Genomic DNA, 22,029 nt, shown 5'->3' with positions numbered 1-22,029 from the left:
CCAGGAGCAACCCAGAATGACTGATGACTCTGTCTAGACTAGGTCTACCCCTGTCTGTCTGGGAAAATCACAGGCATGGAGAAAGACTAGGTCTACCCCTGTCTGTCTGGGAAAATCACAGGCATGGAGAAAGACAACTCTGAATTGCGGAGGCTCACCGGGCTAGAGGCTGCATGGATGTCTGTCCCCCATCTCCGCTTGAAATGATTGACTGTCAGGTCTAGATAAAGTCAAGCTAGACAGGTATGACCTCTGATCACTGCACAGAAAACGGTCAAACGGTCACCTACTATACAATGACCACACTGAAGTTACAGTTGAAGTAGGAAGTTTACATACACTTAGGTTGGAGTCATTAAAACTCGTTTTTCAACCACTCCACACATTTCTTGTTAACAAACTATAGTTTTGGCAAGCTGGTTAGGACATCTACTTTGTGCATGACACAAGTAATTTTTCCAACAATTGTTTAGACAGATTATTTCACTTATAATTCACTGTATCACAATTCCAGTGCGTCAGAGGTTTACATACACTAAGATGACTGTGCCTTTAAACAGCTTGGAAAATTCTAGAAAATGATGTCATGGCTTTAGAAGCATCCTATAGGCTAATTGACATAATTTCAGTCAATTGGAGGTGTACCTGTGGATGTATTTCAAGGGCCTACCTTCAAACTCAGTGCCTCTTTGCTTGACATCATGGGAAAATCAAAAAAGATCAGCCAAGACATCAGAAGAAAATTTGTAGACCTCCACAAGTCTGGTTCATCCTTGGGAGCAATTTCCAAACGCCTGAAGGTACCACGTTCATCTGTACAAACAAAAGTACGCAAGTATAAACACCATGGGACCAGGCAGCCGTCATACCACTCAGGAAGGAGACGCGTTCTGTCTCTTATAGATCAAAGTACTTTGTGCGAAAAGTGCAAATCAATCCCAGGACAACAACAAAGGACCTTGTGAAGATGCTGGAGGAAACAGGTACAAAAGTATCTATATCCACAGGTACACCTCCAATTGACTCAAATTATGACAATTAGCGTACCAGAAGCTTCTAAAGCCATGATATAATTTTCTGGAATTGTCCAAGCTGTTTAAAGGCACAGTCAACTTAGTGTATGTAAACTTCTGACCCACTGGAATTGTCATACAGTGAATTATAAGTGAAATAATCTATCTGTAAACAATTGTTGCAAAAGTACGTGTCATGCACAAAGTAGATGTCCTAACCGACTTGCCAAAACTATAGTTTGTTAACAAGAAATGTGTGGAGTGGTTGAAAAACGAGTTTTAATGACTCCAACCTAAGTGTAAGTAAACTTCCGACTTCAACTGTATGTAACTTCTGAAGGTAATTGGTTGCACCAAATCTTATTTAGGGGCTTCATAGCAAAGGGGGTGAATACATATGCACGCACCAGTTTTCCATTTATTTATTTTTTGATTTTTTTTAAACAAGTTATGTTTTTCATTTCACTTCACCAATTTGGACTATTTTGTGTCTGTCCATTACATGAAATTCAAATAAAAATCTATTTAAATTACAGGTTGTAATGCAACAAAATAGGAAAAACACAAAAGGGGATGAATACTTTTGCAAGGCACTGTATGAATGAAGACATCCAAAGTTGTTCCTGTTAAAGTAATTGCAGAGCTGGAACATCCTGGAACGTCCTGGAATATTCCAGCACAAAAGAGCCACACACATTAACATTTGGAATGTTAATGTCTGCTGCCGTTACAGAGAGGCCGACCCAGCCTTGGGATTGGCAGTGTGTGTGTGTGTGTGTGTGTGTGTCTCCGAGTCTGGATGTTTCATCACTGTGAGTACCCCCCCCCCCCCCCCACCACCATCGTGTTCTGCCACGATGGGGGTGAGAACCCCCCCCCCAGCTATAAATAGACCCCCTCGGTACACCAGCTATAGTTAGATACCCCCTCAGTACACTAGCTATAATTAGAGACCCCCTCAGTACACTAGCTATAATTAGAGACCACCCTCAGTACACCAGCTATAATTAGACCCCCTCAGTACACCAGCTATAATTAGAGACCCCCTCAGTACACCAGCTATAATTAGACCCCCTCAGTACACCAGCTATAATTGGAGACCTCCTCAGTACACCAGCTATAATTGGAGACCCCCTCAGTATACCAGCTATAATTAGACCCCCTCAGTATACCAGCTATAATTAGAGACCCCCTCGGTATACCAGCTATAATTAGAGACCCCCTCAGTATACCAGCTATAATTAGAGACCCCCTCAGTATACCAGCTATAATTAGAGACACCCTCAGTACACCAGCTATAATTAGAGACACCCTCAGCATACCAGCTATAATTAGACCCCCTCAGTACACCAGCTATAATTAGAGACCCCCTCGGTACACCAGCTATAATTAGAGACCCCCTCAGTACACCAGCTATAATTAGACCCCCGCAATACACTAGCTATAATTAGAGACCACCCCAGTACACCAGCTATAATTAGAGACCCCCTCAGTACACCAGCTATAATTAGAGACCCCCTCAACACACCAGCTATAGTTAGAGACCCCCTCAATACACCAGCTATAGTTAGACCCCCCGGTACATCAGTTATATTAGAGACCCCCGGTATACCAGCTATAATTAGATCCCCCCCCCCCCCCTCCCCCCCCCACCACCATCGTGTTCTGCCACGATGGGGGTGAGAACCCCCCCCCCAGCTATAAATAGACCCCCTCGGTACACCAGCTATAATTAGATACCCCCTCAGTATACCAGCTATAATTAGAGACCCCCTCAGTACACCAGCTATAATTAGAGACCCCCTCAATACACCAGCTATAGTTAGACCCCCCGGTACATCAGTTATATTAGAGACCCCCGGTATACCAGCTATAATTAGACCCCCCCCCCCCCCCCCCACCACCATCGTGTTCTGCCACGATGGGGGTGAGAACCCCCCCCCAGCTATAAATAGACCCCCTCGGTACACCAGCTATAATTAGATACCCCCTCAGTATACCAGCTATAATTAGAGACCCCCTCAGTATACCAGCTATAATTAGAGACCACCCTCAGTACACCAGCTATAATTAGACCCCCTCAGTACACCAGCTATAATTAGAGACCCCCTCAGTACACCAGCTATAATTAGACCCCTTCAGTACACCAGCTATAATTGGAGACCCCCTCAGTACACCAGCTATAATTGGAGACCCCCTCAGTATACCAGCTATAATTAGACCCCCTCAGTATACCAGCTATAATTAGAGACCCCCTCGGTATACCAGCTATAATTAGAGACCCCCTCAGTATACCAGCTATAATTAGAGACCCCCTCAGTATACCAGCTATAATTAGAGACCCCCTCAGAAACACCAGCTATAATTAGAGACCACCTCAGTACACCAGCTATAATTAGAGACCCCCTCAATACACCAGCTATAGTTAGACCCCCCGGTACATCAGTTATATTAGAGACCCCCGGTATACCAGCTATAATTAGATCCCCCCCCCCCCCCCAGTATACCAGCTATAATTAGATCCCCCCCCCCCCAGTATTCCAGCTATAATTAGATCCCCCACCCCCAGTATACCAGCTATAATTAGATCCCCCCACCCCCAGTATACCAGCTATAATTAGATCCCCCCACCCCCAGTATACCAGCTATAATTAGATCCCCCCACCCCCAGTATACCAGCTATAATTAGATCCCCCACCCCAGTATACCAGCTATAATTAGATCCCCCACCCCCAGTATACCAGCTATAATTAGACCTCCCCCACCCCCAGTATACCAGCTATAATTAGATCCCCCACCCCCAGTGTACCAGCTATAATTAGATCCCCCCACCCCCAGTATACCAGCTATAAGTAGACCCCCCCCCAGTATACCAGCTATAATTAGATCCCCCCCCCCCACCCCCAGTATACCAGCTATAATTAGATCCCCCACCCCCAGTATACCAGCTATAATTAGATCCCCCCACCCCCAGTATACCAGCTATAAGTAGACCCCCCCCCCCCCAGTATACCAGCTATAATTAGATCCCCCCCACCCCCAGTATACCAGCTATAATTAGATCCCCCACCCCCAGTATACCAGCTATAATTAGACCCCCCCCCCCCCACCCCCAGTATACCAGCTATAATTAGATCCCCCACCCCCAGTATACCAGCTATAATTAGATCCCCCCACCCCCAGTACACCAGCTATAATTAAACCCCCTCAGTATACCAGCTATAATTAGATCCCCCCCACCCCCAGTATACCAGCTATAATTAGATCCCCCCCACCCCCAGTATACCAGCTATAATTAGAGACCCCCACACCTCCAGTACACCAGCTATAATTAAACCCCCTCAGTACACCAGCTATAATTAGACTTGGCTCACATCAAACAACTACAATCCCCCTCACCCCCTACAACCCCCATCATCCCCTGCCTGTCAGAAAGAGGGTTCACTCTGCACAGTGGAGACTTCGGCCCCTTTGACAGTTGGCCAGCTTTCATCTGGCAACTTCAAAACCAGTTTCTTTCTGTGTAATGCCAGATGAGCAGGCCAGTACGAGGAACACAACCTTCCAGCCAGACAAAGGCTTCAAAAGATCAGCTTTGGTCGCAGGGCTAGATGTGGTGGAGAGGAGAAACACAACAGTCCCTGCACTAGCATTTTCTTCAGGTTTCTGATCCCCAATGCAGTTGTGCTTCCTATTCACATTCATTTACACTTCAACACTAGGACGATAATGAGGATTTGGCACAGACCAAAGGCTTCTGATTTAGCTCGACATGATTAGCACAGAGACTGATGGGGTGAGGGACACAGAAAATATCATAATATCTAAACAAAGACCATACACCCCTCCCCTCTGTCATATAGACCCATTTCCAGGCCACGTCATGAAAAGTTGTGAGCGCAGTTCATTAGAAACCTATTTGTTTACCTAGCAGTAGATACGATCACATGCAACTTCAAATGCAGCTTGTGCAAGTTAACAAACACGTGATCAGATGGTTATCTTCTACAACATCACATACATCATCAGAAGATTGATTACCTAGCAAGCCAGTGAGGCAAGGTAAAACAGAAGAATAATATACTGTTTTAACATAGATATAGGCACCAGTCTTGTGTTTTTTTCATGGTCATCACTCACTCACTGTTGAGTTTGTCAAGGTCCGGACGTCAGTGTTAGCTATCCTGCTACAGAGATGTTTGATGTCGGGATGAGTGCGCATCACTTCAATGTGACGTTTGATGGTAAACAAAAAAAATGTCTTCATATCCTCTAAACCAAGGTTCCCCGGGAATCCTGCTTTAGAGGGTATAGATCATTAAAAAAAAAAATAGTTCAGCTCCGTGATTTAAATTGTGGAAACATTTCCCGAAGTATTCCCACACATAAGAGATATGTGATCGTATACTTAGGATGTATGCAGGGTTTGAAATGATTATGGTTTATTCAAATGTTATATCTGTTTGGGCTTCTTGTGGTCAATTTGCAGTCTACAAATGATTTGTAATTATGTTCTAGCCCCCTGACCATCCGTTTAACTTTTAAAAAATTGTCCCGCAGCTGAATCTAGTTGATAATCCCTGCCCTAAAGTGTGTAGGGTAGTGGTCACCAACCGGTTGATCCCGATCGACTGGTCGATCTCTAATGTATTCCTAGTCATCACCAAACATTTCTGTAAAAAACCCAATGATAAAGCCTTGCGTTGGTATTTGTATTCTTCTCCCGCTGTTGGCGGTAAGTGCACCCGACTCAGCTGCCCAGTGTTTTCATTTTGAACCATTTCATGCACCTGAAGGTACAAACTCTGTCTTTCCAGCGGGCCCAGAGAGCAAATCAAGTATACTATAGGCCTACCGCTGGCCAATCAGATGGCTCAGATTACCGTGTCTGCAGTAACATAGCAGGCATAAAAGAAAGCTACAGCAAAGTTGACACTGAGATTTCAAAACGTTTAAAACCTTGACTAGAAAGAGACAGTCAACAAATACAGCAAAGAGCTGCAGTTATGAGTGAGTTCATGTTTAAGTTCTTACTCAGCACTGTCAACACTTTTTATTCAACACTTTTATAAACCATTTTTTTTGTTGTTCTTCCTACTTTCACTCAGCGCTACAACCAGCACTGCAGCTGTAATAAATGACTACAACCAGCACTGCAGCTGTAATGAATGACTACAACCAGCACTGCAGCAGTAATGAATGACTACAACCAGCACTGCAGCTGTAATAAATGACTACAACCAGCACTGCAGCTGTAATGAATGACTACAACCAGCACTGCAGCAGTAATGAATGACTACAACCAGCACTGCAGCTGTAATAAATGACTACAACCAGCACTGCAGCTGTAATAAATGACTACAACCAGCACTGCAGCTGTAATAAATGACTACAACCAGCACTGCAGCAGTAATGAATGACTACAACCAGCACTGCAGCAGTAATGAATGACTACAACCAGCACTGCAGCTGTAATAAATGACTACAACCAGCACTGCAGCTGTAATAAATGACTACAACCAGCACTGCAGCTGTAATAAATGACTACAACCAGCACTGCAGCAGTAATGAATGACTACAACCAGCACTGCAGCTGTAATAAATGACTACAACCAGCACTGCAGCTGTAATAAATGACTACAACCAGCACTGCAGCTGTAATGAATGAGTTGGAAAGAGCATCGGTAGGCTTGCGTTATTATTAGTGCGGTGTGACTACAGTTTTGCTATTAGCTGGAAGGTGTCTCTTTTTGGTCAGTGTCAGTGGAGGAACGTTGAGAGGTGGACCCTCAATCCTCATTCACATTACCCATAAGCATTCTTTTACATTGCGCCAGATGTCATGCATTTCAAATGGGGACGTCCACAACGGAGTGGCAACGCAACGCACCTTGTGGTTGAAGGCTCCATTGCGAGATGGACGCTGCATACTTAGACATTTTTCTAACTTTGCGTCGTGTTCAATCCAACCAGAGTCTATCGAAGAACAGGAAGTTACCAAACTACATAAGATGAAAATACGTGGTTTTAGGTGCTGGCCTTATGGGATAGCTACCAACTTGTAAACAATGATCCATTCCTATAAGCCTGTACAAATATTGTTGTTGATTTTTACCCCCTTTTTTATATTATATGACTTTTGCCTCCTGTTTAAGGTTGTGATGGTAATAACGTTTGTTTTTTATGATAATTATTAGGTGATCGCTAGCTACAATGGTATCTTCAACATAGCCTAGTTTTGAGCTAGCTAGCTGCTCTGCAGTGCAAACTAGCTTGACTTGTTATGTAGTTAGAGAAAAAGTAACTAAACAAAACATGTTTTATTATCACCTGAAACAGTATATTTATCCTGTCTTGAATGAAAATGTCATATGTTGCAATCTCCCCAAAATAAATGTGATCTCTGAGAGACAGGCACCTCCATCTGCATTACAAACACTACACGTGTCCATTCAGTAGCAGGGCAAGACTCCGTGAAGATGACGTAGGACGTAATGAGATACATCACGATGTAAACGGGGGCATCCGTCTGCTGCCATTTCCCTCCGCTGAGACTGACCATCAGATGCAGGCATCATTTCACCAATTATTTAACGTTGCAAAAGGTTACGTTTCTGAAGTCAAGTCAAAAAAAACAAGCTAGTCTCCACCTTTTCATAGTCCACACAAGGGCAGCATGCAATCGTGAATCCAGTCGAACTGTACACATTGTACAGTTGGATGATGTTGTGATGAGAATGAACATACAGTACATTTACATTTGACATTTCCAGCCGCAATCAGGGTTAATTGCCTTGCTCAAGGGCACATCAACAGATGTTTCACCTAGTCGGCTTGGGGATTTGAACCAGCAACCTTCTGGTTACTGACCAAACGCTCTTAACCGCTAGACTACATACAGGCAGCATGGCATCTTGTAAGATCATAATATGCATGTTCCATTAACAAAAACACCTCTATATGAGTCACATCTCAGGGGACGCTATGAGCAGATTTATGTACCAACCACACATGCTAATAATAATATTCATAAATCCAGCTCTACACAGCAGGTCTCATCTAATAGGAACACCACATTGTTTATGCATTCGGCCTACATTCCCAAAAAATGACGTGCGAAGATCAGCAATAATACCAGCGCTCGTGTTTACATTAGTGTTAGGAGGAAAAGCATTCACAATCAATTCTTTAGCAAGGTAGATGGAAATGACTACCGAGTGCGGTCCTTTAATAACCTCTACACGAAATACATTTCTCCTCAGTGTCCCTGAAACGATAACATCTCACGTTATTAAGCAAGGGCCATGCTTGTTGAAAAGTTTATATAAATGAACACATTTGAGGGGCAAGAAAGACCTTCAATAACCGTTCAATATTCCGTCTAAATATATTGCTCTGGTCTAGTTTTGACAGCGTTTTTATTTTTCTCAGAGATAATTCAAAAGACTTTCAATCTGAAATTGATCACACGAAACAATAACAAAAAGAGCTAGCCTCGGGACACAGGAAGCAATAATTCCCTTTCCCCAACATGAGGAACAACCCCTTGAGGCTAAGCACCAACTAGTCTCACATCGCTCTGGCTGGTGTTGGGCAAGAGATGTCACTTCAGATATTATTGGCCTGCAACTGCTGAGCTCCATTTCCGAGTCAAATCTTCACTTTGGTCACATCTGCATTAAAACATAGAGTATATTTCTATAGAGAAGACTGCAGTTTCTGATTGCTGTGGGAAGTAGGGGTGCTGCAGCACCCCCTGATAACATAAAAATACATGCAGTACCAGTCAAGTTTGGACACACCTATTCATTTCCAGGGGGTTTCTTTATTTTACTATTTTCTACATTGTAAAATAATATTGAAGACATCAAAACTATTAAATAACACATAGGAATGTATTTCCTTAATGTGTTTGAGCAAATCAGTTGAGTTATGACAGGTACCACAGGTTTGTGCCTGACTTTTCAAAGGTCGCCGAACCCCTCAACCACCTTAAGAAGGGTGTGAAATTCCAATGGACCTCTGCATGCCAAAGTGCATTTGAAGCACTCAAAAACAGTCTCATTACTCCTCCAGTGCTTGGACATCCTAACTTGAATGCTCATTTCATTGTGTACACGGATGCAAGTCAAACAGGACTTGGAGCAGTCTTGGCTCAACAAACAGGACTTGGAACAGAAGAAGTTCTTGCCTATGCAAGTCGCACCCTTAATTCAGCCAAGAGGAATTATTCAACGACTGAAAGGGAGTGCCTCGCGGTGGGCTGGGCTTTGGAGAAATGGAGCTACTACTTGGAGGCGAAGATCTTCACCGTTGTCACAGACCACGCTGCTCTGCAGTGGGTTCTGGCATCAAGCAAGACCAACAGCAGTCTTATTCGCTGGTCTATCCGACTGCAGAAGTTTGACTTCATCATTGAGTATCGCAAAGGAAAACTGAACGTTGTACCAGATGCCCTTTCTCGGATTACAGAGACTGCCAATGTTTGTCCTCCCTTGTGCAGCACTTACGCTACCGCTAAGTGTCTGGATGATTCCTTTCCTCTGAATGATGAGAGTGTATGGAGAGCCCAGCAGAAGGATGCTGCCATCATGGCGATCCACAAGAGTCTGTCTGAAGAAGACTCAAAGAGTCGTTTCAATGATAAGTATAGCATAATTCAGCATAAAGTGTATCGAAAAACTCCAAGAGGAGAGGGAATACACAGCTCCCATTATCGCGTCTTTATTCCCTCTACATTGAGTGACCAGATAATCCAAGCTTATCATGCTAACCCCATGAGTGACCATCTTGGAGTTTTTAAGACCTATCGAAGACTACAAGAGGTGGTTTACTGGCCAGGCATGTGGGTTGATACCTGGTAGTTTGTACAGCAGTGCGAAGTCTGCCAGAAATACAAACCAGACATTGGCAGACCTGCTGGGAAAATGCAGCAGACCGTGGTAAACCATCCAAATGAAATGTTGGGAATTGACCTCATGGGACCTTTTCCTCCCAGCCGTGGAACCCGGAATACATTTTTATTGGTGGTAGTGGACTACTACACACACTGGGTGGAGTTGTTTCCACTCCGCAAAGCCACTGCATCAGCCATTGCTCTAATTCTACGACAGGAGGTCTTTACCAGATTCGGAATTCCAGACCAAATCCTCTCTGACCGAGGTCCGCAGTTCATATCAGGAATATACAAAGAGCTTTGTACCTACTGGGGTGTAATTGCCAAGCTGACCACAGCCTACCATCCTCAGACCAACCTGACCGAGAGGGTAAACCGTACCCTGAAAGGGATGATTGCTTAATTCGTGGGGGATCAGCACACAAGGTGGGATCAACATCTTCGTGAATTTCGCTTTGCACTGAACTCTGCCGTGCAGGAGACTTCTGGGATCACTCCCGCTGAACTCCACCTGGGAAGACCACTAAAAGGTCCGATGGACAGAGTCTTGCAAAGTTCTAATGTTTCACCTGACTGCCCAGCGTTTGATGCCGTACAACACCACCACACCTTGCTAGCCAGAGTGGAGGCCCGCTAAACCAAAGCCAAACAACGACAGCTGAGAAACTATGATAAACATAGACGAGACGTGTGTTTCCCACCCCAGTCTCGTGTCTGGGTACGTTTCCATCATCTGTCGAAGGCATCTAAGAAGTTCACTGCCAAGCTAGCTTCGAGATGGAAAGGTCCATACCGTGTAGTGCAGCAGTTGGGACCAGTGAACTACTTGGTCTGTTTGGAGGACACTGGGGAAGATGTCAGGACGGTGCATGTTGTTGACCTAAAGCCCTGCTACCCTACGGCAGAAGAGCTGGATCGCAGGCAAAAGCAACACCTGCAGGAACTCTTTGTGGAGGACTCTAATGATGAGGACTTCCCTGGTTTTGGATAGCAGGAACATTAACTTGTCAAAGCCTGCATCCTCTCTGTTTCTACAGGCTTTGTTTTTTCATGGGGGGAGGAGTGTGGCGAAATCCTGCACTTAAGTGCGCTGCCACTTTAAGAGCGCATGAGGAGTAGGAAGGAGGAGATAAAAGAGCTCGTTAAGCTCTATTGGGGAGGAGCTATTGATTGGCGTGACAGTTTTGGTTGTGTGTGTTATGCTGCAGAGTTTGTTTGTTTATCTTCAGCGTATGTGGTTGTTTGGAACAATCCTCGGTGTGATCGCTCGACGACGTGGTTGTTCTCATGTGGGACCGCGACGGTTATGGATCAAAGGGATTAGTAGCAACATTGTTGCAAAGCGTTCAACTACAACCCAACACTCCATTCGGACAGTCAGACCGTACACCTGCAACCTCAAGACCACAGCTAAGACCTCTCTTGTTCCCTTTCTCTCTTTCTCTTCCTGCTATGGTCCAGTGCTTTACACTGCAACTGACTCTATTTTCATAAATGCATTGAAGTTTCATTGGAGCTCGACTAGTGTGTATATGAACACCACACATTCATACCCTCTGCACTCCTTCCCTGGAAGAGAATACAAACTCTTGCAAATCCTCTGTGTGATGACTGGTTTCATTCGTTATTGTATGAAGTTGCTGTTTATTTGCTCTGCCATTATCGTTATATGAGGTATGTTTGGTGGGGTTACCAAGAATTGTGGAAGGACTGTGATGTGATGTGGGATCTATAGGGTGTGTATTCTTTTTTTCTATCCGCTGGCTATCTGGTCAACAGGCTACACTCTAGGCAGTCTCTTCTGTTGATGTGTGTGGGTCTAGTAGTGGTACTCTCGCTGTTCTACTATTTTCCTTTCGGCAGGGTTAATACCTGCATGGCGCCCGAACAAAATCTTCTTTACCTTTCTCTAATTAATACCGCTACAAGGTATAGGTGTGATACAGAAGATAGCCCTATTTGGTAAAAGACCAAGTCCATTTTATGGCAAGAACATCTCAAATAAGCAAAGAGAAACAACAGTCCCTCATTACTTTAAGACATGAAGGTCAGTCAATCTGGAAAATGTCAAGAACGTTGAAAGTTTCTTCAAGTGCAGTCGCAAAAACCATAAGGACTGTGATGAAACTGGCTCTCATGAGGACTGCCACAGGAAAGGAAGACCCAGAGTTACCTCTGCTGCAGAGGATAAGTCCATTAGAGTTAACTGCACTTCAGATTGCAGCCTAGATAAATGCTTCAGAGTTCAAGTGACAGACACATCAACATCAACTGTTCAGAGGAGACTGTGTGAATCAGGCCTTCATTGTCACGGATTTCCCCGTACTGCTGCTCTTTCCGTTCACCAGCTCCGGAGGTCTACGTCACCGGTCTTCTAGGCTTCACTGAACTGGATCATCACCACCAACCCCGGACTGTCTTGTCTCATTATGCACACCTGGTTCCCATTCCCCCTGATTAGTATGTGCCCTCTGTTCCCCATTGTCCTGGTCGGTTATTGTTATCATGTCCGTTGGTTCTGTGAGTACCTGTGCTATTGCGTCGGCTTCAATGCTACGTGTTATTGTGCACTTGTTTTACGGGTCTCGTCCCATGTACTATTTAGAGGTTTACGCATCGCTCTTTTGTTTGGATGGAGAAAATAAAACCCCTATCATGTATTCCTGCATTTGCCTCCTATCATTACACAGTGTGACATTCATGGTCGAATTGCAGCAAAGAAACCACTACCAAAGGACACCAATAACAAGGAGAGACTTGCTTGGGCCAAAAAACACGAGCAATGGACATTTAGAACGGTGGAAATCTGTCCTTTGATCTGACGAGTACAAATTTGAGATTTTGTGTTCCATCTGCGTGTCATTGTGCCTACTTTGCAAGGCACAACAGTGTAGATGGTTTTTAAACACAGCTTCAAGGTAAAGTATAGGGCTGTAGGTCCAAAAACTACTGGCGCTTCTCCTGGACGCATTTAATAGGTGAATCTTTTTTTGTGGCCAACATCGCAAGGCGTTACTATGACATATGAAGTATGGGTATGCCACTTTTTAAAATAGAAATTGTGTGAGCAATAATAGGACCAAAGCGTAGTTTACATTGTTTAAGGGATATTTCAGTAAAGACCACCTCTCCCAGGGAAATAAGAGACACCATATTTTGTCTAAACCAATTGAAGATGTGGCGAAATGCTAACGCCTGGCAATACAATCTAAAGTTTACAATGGATAGTCCTCCTACGTGTTTCCCTCTTTGAAAATGTGTTAATTTTATCTGGGACCGTTTTACCTTCCCATATACATTTTGAAACCGCACTGAATTTTATCCCAATAGATAAACTGACAAGCCTCTTGAATTTCCCGCCATTGGACTACAGGTAATTAGCCTATCACCAAAGACAGTAGGCTCTGTGCTATCACGTGCTGCACAAACTGTATTCCTGCAGAAGGTGGTCTATAGCAAGGTTATCCAACCGCGGTCCTGCTTCGGGAAACCCTGGTTTACAGGGGGTGGTCTAGGGGTAGATGGATAAAAAGAAAAAGTAATCAAACTAATTAAACAAACAAATCTATATCGCCTTCTACGTTGTGATTTGCCGATGTTGAGTAAACTTACCATGTGGTAGCTAAAAGCTGTGAATTTTGGGACTACAACAAAACCCCAAAAAATGTTGTCACATACACTGGATAGGAGTAGTGAAATGTGTTGGTAGTACAGGGGCAGCCATGGTAGTACAGCACCCCTGGAGAAAATGAGGGTTTAGTGCACAGACATATTTAGCTTGTCAGCTCGGCTATTCAAACCAGCGACCTTTCGGTTACTGGCCCAACGCTCTAACCGCTAGGCTACCTGTCACATACAATTAAACAAAATTATTGTTGACTACAATAAACTCATCGTTCCACTAGTTTCAATTCACAATTTAATAAAACTGAATTACATTTGTAATCTACTATATTCATTAAGTGTTGCTTTATTAGGTTCAAATTTTGTATAATAACAAAATTATTGCAATCTGAAATCAATATAGATATTTTAATCCACTCTCTTCAAACTTCATTGCTGAAGAGAGCATCAACACCAACTAGATTTTCTTTTTCACATTTTATCCAAGTCAAGACACAGGGGTTTAAAGGCATTGGGGCACAAATATGGTTGGAGGGAGTTTTCACCATATTCTTCACATCAGTCCATTACTTAAAAACCACGAAGGGGAATGTATGAGCGCACAGTTTTAGAGAAGGGTAGAGAATTCGACGGCAAGATACACTTGGCAGATGAAGAGAAATACACTTAAGGGCAGTAAAAATCAAATGGTGACCCCCTATGGGCTTTGGAACACTTTCCCCCTCCTTTAAAACACGAGCCTCTTTGGGATTCTGCTTGTGTTGTTGCCAGAGAACAGGGGAGCAGTAACAGCCGTAGTTATACCTCCGCTGAGCTCAAACCGCATTGGCCTGCAGGGAATGAGTGGTGTGCAGGATGAGCAAGGACAGACAGACGAAGGAGGAGGAGAGCGGGATAAGAGATGGTTTATAAACATGCAAAAGTAAAGGAACACTACACAAGCTGGCTATAACAACTCAGTTTAATTCCTATGAAATAAAGCCTCTTCACAGTTGGTTTCCACATAGGAACATTGATCTGTCATGACATTCTATTGTAATAACAGTTCAATTACATGGCTAGTATGACATTAACAGATTTGATTCACACACGAGGCTTGCACTATGTATAATGTGACTGTGGGTATGAAAACCATGCTTCCTCAGTCATCCAGGATAGCACCTCTATAAAGATAGTTAACATACCATTTGAAAATGCAGGTTTTGTTTACCGGAGTAGAAATTCAATTTACGCTTCTAAAATCTCAAAAAATAAGGATAATCATTTCATAATCAAAGCATTTTCTCGGATCACCTCGTGAGGTTAATATATTCACAAAATAAACAAAGAATAGTCATACGAAGAGACAACGTCGAATAGTAACATTGATTTTACGAAGAATGCTACAAAACAAGCCCAGAGAAGTTCTGGAGTTGGAAAAAGTGAGCCATGTGAACATGATGGTTTTGGGTTTGTTCGATACAGGGACACATTCAGAACTACTGCAACACATCTTCACAAAATTCAATGGTTCTGCAGACAAGATTACAAAGTGTAACTACCATGGTTGCATTCCCCTCCAAAAAACGTTTTCTTTGTACAAGGATTTTATATCAATATATGAATAAGACATTTAAATACTTGTCAACCCCCCTGTAATACATCCCCACCCTTTTCCCAGGACCTCTCACAAACAAAAATACATTATTGAAACTGTACACAAATATTCTGTCCATATGCTGTTCTGTTTCATTGTAAGCTGTTGGTATAGCTTCTATTAAAAAATTGTTCTTGCTGGTTTCATAGATGAACACAAAAAAGCTGACGCACGTAGACTGCTGACGTCACCGTTCTGTAAAAGCGGGTAAAGTGGGTAAATAAATGGATAGAAAGAGGTACGGTGTTGATGCTTGTGAGTCTATTCATGTCTATACATTTTGCGTTTTGCACAATGGCAGAGAGACACAGAAGTGGAAAAGAAGCCTCCTCTTCTGCTGCAGTTCTAGGAACAGCCCATAACCACAGCAGTGAGAACCCCCCCCCCACCCCACCCACCCTAAAAAAAAAGACATGCAACTGAGGAGTGCTTTATCTGCATTCTGTAGCAGATGCTACTGTCTATCACTTAGCCTCCTTTAGCATAGATTACATTATCTTTCCTAGTGTTAGCCTAGCTATCACGGCAGAGTGGTGCGTCTCATTAAAACAGGGGCCCGGGGCCATCTTCTTGAGGGGGGAAGTGTGTATTGAGCAGCGTCTCCATGTAGGACACGTAGCTGGAGCTGGGCGTGTATCCTTCACCTTGGTTCTGGAAGGGCACGGACCTGGCTGTGTAAGCTTCACCCTGGTTCTGGAAGGGCACGGACCTGGCTGTGTAAGCTTCACCCTGGTCCTGGAAGGGCACGGACCTGACTGTGTAAGCTTCACCCTGGTTCTGGAAGGGCACGGACCTGGCTGTGTAAGCTTCACCCTGGTTCTGGAAGGGCACGGACCTGGCTGTGTAAGCTTCACCCTGGTCCTGGAAGGGCACGGCTGGGGAAAGGGGCAGCAGAGGGGCGGCTAGGGCCGACGGGGCTGGGAGAGGATCAGTGAGAGTTGGCATTGGGGTGAGGGTGGGCTCGGAGATGGGTATTGCCAGAGCCTGGGTGAGGGTAAGGGCGCTGATATCAGTGTTGGAGGGACCAGGAGCATGGCTGGGTGTGTGAGGTGTAATACTGTGAGGTACAGGGCCTGTAGCTGGGGGTTGGCATCCGGGGTCCATGGGGGCTTGAGGTGTGGGGTGAGGGGCGGGGAGGCGAGGCCTCTTGGCTGCCTGTGGTTCGTCGCCTGACAGAAGGGCTTCCTGGGTTGGTATTGCCTAGACAGGAAGAGACAGCTGATGGTAAAAATAGTGGCATGGCATCCACATGATCACTTCTTTCCTATGTTGCGCTCCTACACCCTTCAAACCACTACAACCAGACAGTAAGGATGGATATTTCAGGAGCATCACATAAAATATGCATTTTATAAAAGGGCTCAACACAGCCATGACTGACAACACCACAACGTAGTGTGGAATAACATGATGAATCTCCTCTCCCCAGCCCACCCCTGCCTCCCTCCCTCCCTCCCCAGCCCACCCCTGCCTCCCTCCCTCCCCAGCCCACCCCTGCCTCCCTCCCTCCCCAGCCCACCCCTGCCTCCCTCCCTCCCCAGCCCACCCCTGCCTCCCTCCCTCCCCAGCCCACCCCTGCCTCCCTCCCTCCCCAGCCCACCCCTGCCTCTCTCCCTCCCCAGCCCACCCCTGCCTCTCTCCCTCCCCAGCCCACCCCTGCCTCTCCCTCCCCAGCCCACCCCTGCCTCTCTCCCTCCCCAGCCCACCCCTGCCTCTCTCCCTCCCCAGCCCACCCCTGCCTCTCTCCCTCCCCAGCCCACCCCTGCCTCTCTCCCTCCCCAGCCCACCCCTGCCTCTCTCCCTCCCCAGCCCACCCCTGCCTCCCTCCCTCCCCAGCCCACCCCTGCCTCTCTCCCTCCCCAGCCCACCCCTGCCTCTCTCCCTCCCCAGCCCACCCCTGCCTCTCTCCCTCCCCAGCCCACCCCTGCCTCTCTCCCTCCCCAGCCCACCCCTGCCTCTCTCCCTCCCCAGCCCACCCCTGCCTCTCTCCCTCCCCAGCCCACCCCTGCCTCCCTCCCTCACCAGCCCACCCCTGCCTCTCTCCCTCCCCAGCCCACCCCTGCCTCTCTCCCTCCCCAGCCCACCCCTGCCTCTCTCCCTCCCCAGCCCACCCCTGCCTCTCTCCCTCCCCAGCCCACCCCTGCCTCTCTCCCTCCCCAGCCCACCCCTGCCTCCCTCCCTCACCAGCCCACCCCTGCCTCCCTCCCTCACCAGCCCACCCCTGCCTCCCTCCCCAGCCCACCCCTGCCTCTCTCCCTCACCAGCCCACCCCTGCCTCCCTCCCTCTCTCTCTCCCTAGCCCACCCCTGCCTCTCTCCCTCCCCAGCCCACCCCTGCCTCTCTCCCTCCCCAGCCCACCCCTGCCTCTCTCCCTCCCCAGCCCACCCCTGCCTCCCTCCCTCACCAGCCCACCCCTGCCTCCCTCCCTCACCAGCCCACCCCTGCCTCCCTCCCTCACCAGCCCACCCCTGCCTCTCTCCCTCCCCAGCCCACCCCTGCCTCTCTCCCTCCCCAGCCCACCCCTGCCTCTCTCCCTCCCCAGCCCACCCCTGCCTCTCTCCCTCCCCAGCCCACCCCTGCCTCTCTCCCTCCCCAGCCCACCCCTGCCTCCCTCCCTCACCAGCCCACCCCTGCCTCCCTCCCTCACCAGCCCACCCCTGCCTCCCTCCCTAGCCCACCCCTGCCTCTCTCCCTCCCCAGCCCACCCCTGCCTCCCTCCCTCACCAGCCCACCCCTGCCTCTCTCCCTCCCCAGCCCACCCCTGCCTCTCTCCCTCCCCAGCCCACCCCTGCCTCTCTCCCTCCCCAGCCCACCCCTGCCTCTCTCCCTCCCCAGCCCACCCCTGCCTCTCTCCCTCCCCAGCCCACCCCTGCCTCTCTCCCTCCCCAGCCCACCCCTGCCTCTCTCCCTCCCCAGCCCACCCCTGCCTCTCTCCCTCCCCAGCCCACCCCTGCCTCCCTCCCTCACCAGCCCACCCCTGCCTCCCTCCCTCACCAGCCCACCCCTGCCTCCCTCCCCAGCCCACCCCTGCCTCTCTCCCTCACCAGCCCACCCCTGCCTCCCTCCCTCTCTCTCTCCCTAGCCCTAGTGGGTGGGCGTCAGGCGGTCTCGTACCAGGCGAGTGCAGACCCTCTTGGGCAGGTCCTGCTCCAGCGAATGGATCTCTGTTTGCTTCAGTAACAGCTGGGACGCATCTTGGAACTCCACCTGAAAAGGGGAGAAGAGAGAGATGGAAAGAGAGAACGAGTGGGAGTTAATTAAGGGTCATACTCAAAACACAAAAAACAACAAAGCCCAGGATTGTCAGGAGGACAAAATCCAGTAACAGAATTTGAAGACACCCTTTGTGCCATGTTGTCTTGGTGTGTGTGACTCTGTCGCGTGGCTCTGCCGTGTCTTGCGGCTCTGTCGTGCATACAAATGTGTATGTGAGAAGGAGCAGGTGATTAGCCAGCATCATTAACATGAGAGAGAGTGGGAGTGAGTGAGAGAGCGATGGAGAGAGAACACATACAAGCACAGTGAAACTCTGAGATTAGCGCACACATTAGCACACACACATCCTCCTCCCCAGTCCCATCCTGTGATTAGAAACACACACACATCCTCCTCCCCAGTCCCATCCTGTGATTAGAAACACACACACATCCTCCTCCCCAGTCCCATCCTGTGATTAGAAACACACACACATCCTCCTCCCCAGTCCCATCCTGTGATTAGAAACACACACACATCCTCCTCCCCAGTCCCATCCTGTGATTAGAAACACACACACACACAGAGGCATAACCATATAGTCACATGCATACTACATCCAGTCAGAGCGACACACATGCAATGACATTCTACATGATTCTGTGCTTCTAACTTGGTGGCAACAGTTTGGGTAAGGCCCTTTCCTGTTTCAGCATGAAAATGCCCCCGTGCACAAAGCGAGGTCCATACAGAAATGGTTTGTCGAGATCGGTGTGGAAGAACTTGACTGGCCTGTACAGAGCCCTGACCTCAAACTGACTGAACACTGACTGCGAGACACGCCTAATCGCCCAACATCAGTTACCTGACCTCACTAATGCTCATGTGGCTGAATAGAAGCAAGTCCCCGCTGCAATGTTCCAACATCTAGTGGAAAGCCTTCCCAGAAGGATGGAGGCTGTTATAGCAGCAAAGGGGGGGACCAACTCCATGTTAATGCCCATGATTTTGGAATGAGATGTTGGACGAACCATGTAGTGTATGTGGGTGTGTGCCATTTGTCTTGTCATATCACGCATCACCCAGGCTGAGAGTGTGGAAGAGCTCACAAGGCTCTGTGTGTGTGTACACACACACCCCATGTGTGTTCAGAGGAGTTGTGTTCCTCCAGTACCAGGGACCTCTCCTCTAAGCTTTATACCTCGTAAGCACTCTGTGCGTCGCACCATAAATTCTCCACACGCACCTGCAATGCTAACACTCTCGACTACGTTTGAATGTCCGCTGCAGCAAGATACTCTGCCATAATCTACAAGAGTGCCATCATTTTCAGATAAGCACTGTGCTGGAAACACTCAGATAAGCACTGTGCTGGAAACACTCAGATAAGCACTGTGCTGGAAAAACACTCAGATAAGCACTGTGCTGGAAAAACACTCAGATAAGCACTGTGCTGGAAAAACACTCAGATAAGCACTGTGCTGGAAACACTCAGATAAGCACTGTGCTGGAAACACTCAGATAAGCACTGTGCTGGAAAAACACTCAGATAAGCACTGTGCTGGAAAAACACTCAGATAAGCACTGTGCTGGAAACACTCAGATAAGCACTGTGCTGGAAAAACACTCAGATAAGCACTGTGCTGGAAAAACACTCAGATAAGCACTGTGCTGGAAACACTCAGATAAGCACTGTGCTGGAAAAACCCTCAGATAAGCACTGTGCTGGAAAAACCCTCAGATAAGCACTGTGCTGGAAAAACCCTCAGATAAGCACTGTGCTGGAAAAACACTCAGATAAGCACTGTGCTGGAAAAACACTCAGATAAGCACTGTGCTGGAAAAACACTCAGATAAGCACTGTGCTGGAAAAACACTCAGATAAGCACTGTGCTGGAAACACTCAGATAAGCACTGTGCTGGAAACACTCAGATAAGCACTGTGCTGGAAAGTCAAAGTAATCTAAGTTTTGGTGTAAAAAAGGCTTCTGCTGTAGAACCAACTTGGTGCAGGGCTGGGGGTTCAATGTAGATGGAGTGGGCCATTATTCCGTCTTTCGGACGGGACGTTAAACGGGTGTCCTGACTCTCTGAGGTCATTAAAGATCCCATGGCACTTATCGTAAGAGTAGGGGTGTTAACCCCGGTGTCCTGGCTAAATTCCCAATCTGGCCCTCAAACCATCATGGTCACCTAATAATCCCCAGTTTACAATTGGCTCATTCATCCCCCTCCTCTCCCCTGTAACTATTCCCCAGGTCGTTGCTGTAAATGAGAACATGTTCTCAGTCAACTTACCTGGTAAAATAACGGTAAATAAATAAATAAATAAAGACTGCCTAAAGTTGTCATAAGGACATTTTAAGGGAAATAAATAGTTCTTAACCCGTCCATGCATCCTAGAATATATAATGAAAATATACACCACCTTTATATTTATTTAATATATATATATATATATATATATTTCACCTTTATTTAACCAGGTAGGCCAGTTGAGAACAAGTTCTCATTTACAACTGCGACATGACCAAGATAAAGCAAAGCAGTGCGACAAACAACCCAGAGTTACACATAAACAGACGTACAGTCAATAACACAATAGAAAATAAAAATAGAAAAATCTATGTACAGTGTGTGCAAATGTAGAAGAGTAGGGAGGTCGGCAATAAATAGGCTCTAGTGACGAAAATAATTACAATGTAGCATTAATACTGGAGTGATATATGTGCAGATGATGATGTGCAAGTAGAGATACTGGGGTGCAAAAGAGCAAGAGGGTAGGTAATAATATGGGGATGAGGTAGTTGGGTGTGCTATTTACAGATTGGCTGTGTACAGGTACAGTGATCGGTAAGCTGCTCTGACAGCTGATGCTTAAAGTTAGAGAGGGAGATATAAGACTCCAGCTTCAGAGATTTTTGCAATTCGTTCCAGTCATTGGCAGCAGAGAACTGGAAGGAAAGGCGGCCAAAGTAAGTGTTGGCTTTGGGGATGACCAGTGAGATAGACCTGCTGGAGCGCTGCTACGGGTGGGTGTTGCTATGGAGACCAGTGAAATAGACCTGCTGGAGTGCTGCTACGGGTGGGTGTTGCTATGGTGACCAGTGAGATATACCTGCTGGAGAGCTGCTACGGGTGGGTGTTGCTATGGTGACCAGTGAGATATACCTGCTGGAGAGCTGCTATGGGTGGGTGTTGCTATGGTGACCAGTGAGATCTACCTGCTGGAGCGCTGCTACGGGTGGGTGTTGCTATGGTGACCAGTGAACTAAGAGAAGGCAGGGCTTTACCCAGCAAAGACTTATAGATGACCTGGAGACAGTGGGTTTGGCGACGGATATGAAGCGAGGGCCAGCCAACGAGAGCATACAGGTCGCAGTGGTGGGTGGTATAAGGTGATTTGGTAACAAAACAGATGGCACTGTGTTAGACTGCATCCAGTTCGCTGAGTAGAGTGTTGGAGGATATTTTGTAAATGACATCGCCGAAGTCAAGGATCGGTAGGATAGTCAGTTTTACGAGGGTATGTTTGGCAGCATGAGTGAAGGAGGCTTTGTTGCGAAATAGGAAGCCGATTCTAGATTCTAGATTTAATTTTGGATTGGAGATGCTTCATGTGAGTCTTGAAGGAGAGTTTAGTCTTACCAGACACAGATATTTGT

At 46.8% G+C, this 22,029-nt stretch overlaps 1 protein-coding gene across 3 annotated transcripts in view; it reads right to left on the bottom strand.

The window, feature by feature from the left end:
- Window positions 1–14,476: 14,476 nt before the first annotated feature.
- LOC129867431 (lysine-specific demethylase 4B-like) overlaps window positions 14,477–22,029 on the bottom strand; it is an 84,575-nt gene continuing 77,022 nt past the window's right edge. For all 3 annotated transcript variants that reach the window (XM_055940824.1, XM_055940825.1, XM_055940826.1), the window contains 2 exons: window positions 18,284–18,376; window positions 14,477–16,369 (listed from right to left, as the gene is read on the bottom strand). In XM_055940824.1, coding sequence (XP_055796799.1) covers window positions 15,713–16,369; window positions 18,284–18,376 — 750 coding nt within the window. In that variant the 3' untranslated portion in view covers window positions 14,477–15,712. The remainder of the gene's footprint in view (window positions 16,370–18,283; window positions 18,377–22,029) is intronic.

This window comes from Salvelinus fontinalis, chromosome 12 (genome assembly GCF_029448725.1).
Source record: "Salvelinus fontinalis isolate EN_2023a chromosome 12, ASM2944872v1, whole genome shotgun sequence".
NCBI lineage: Eukaryota > Metazoa > Chordata > Actinopteri > Salmoniformes > Salmonidae > Salvelinus > Salvelinus fontinalis.
This window is presented reverse-complemented; position numbering and strand designations above follow the sequence as displayed.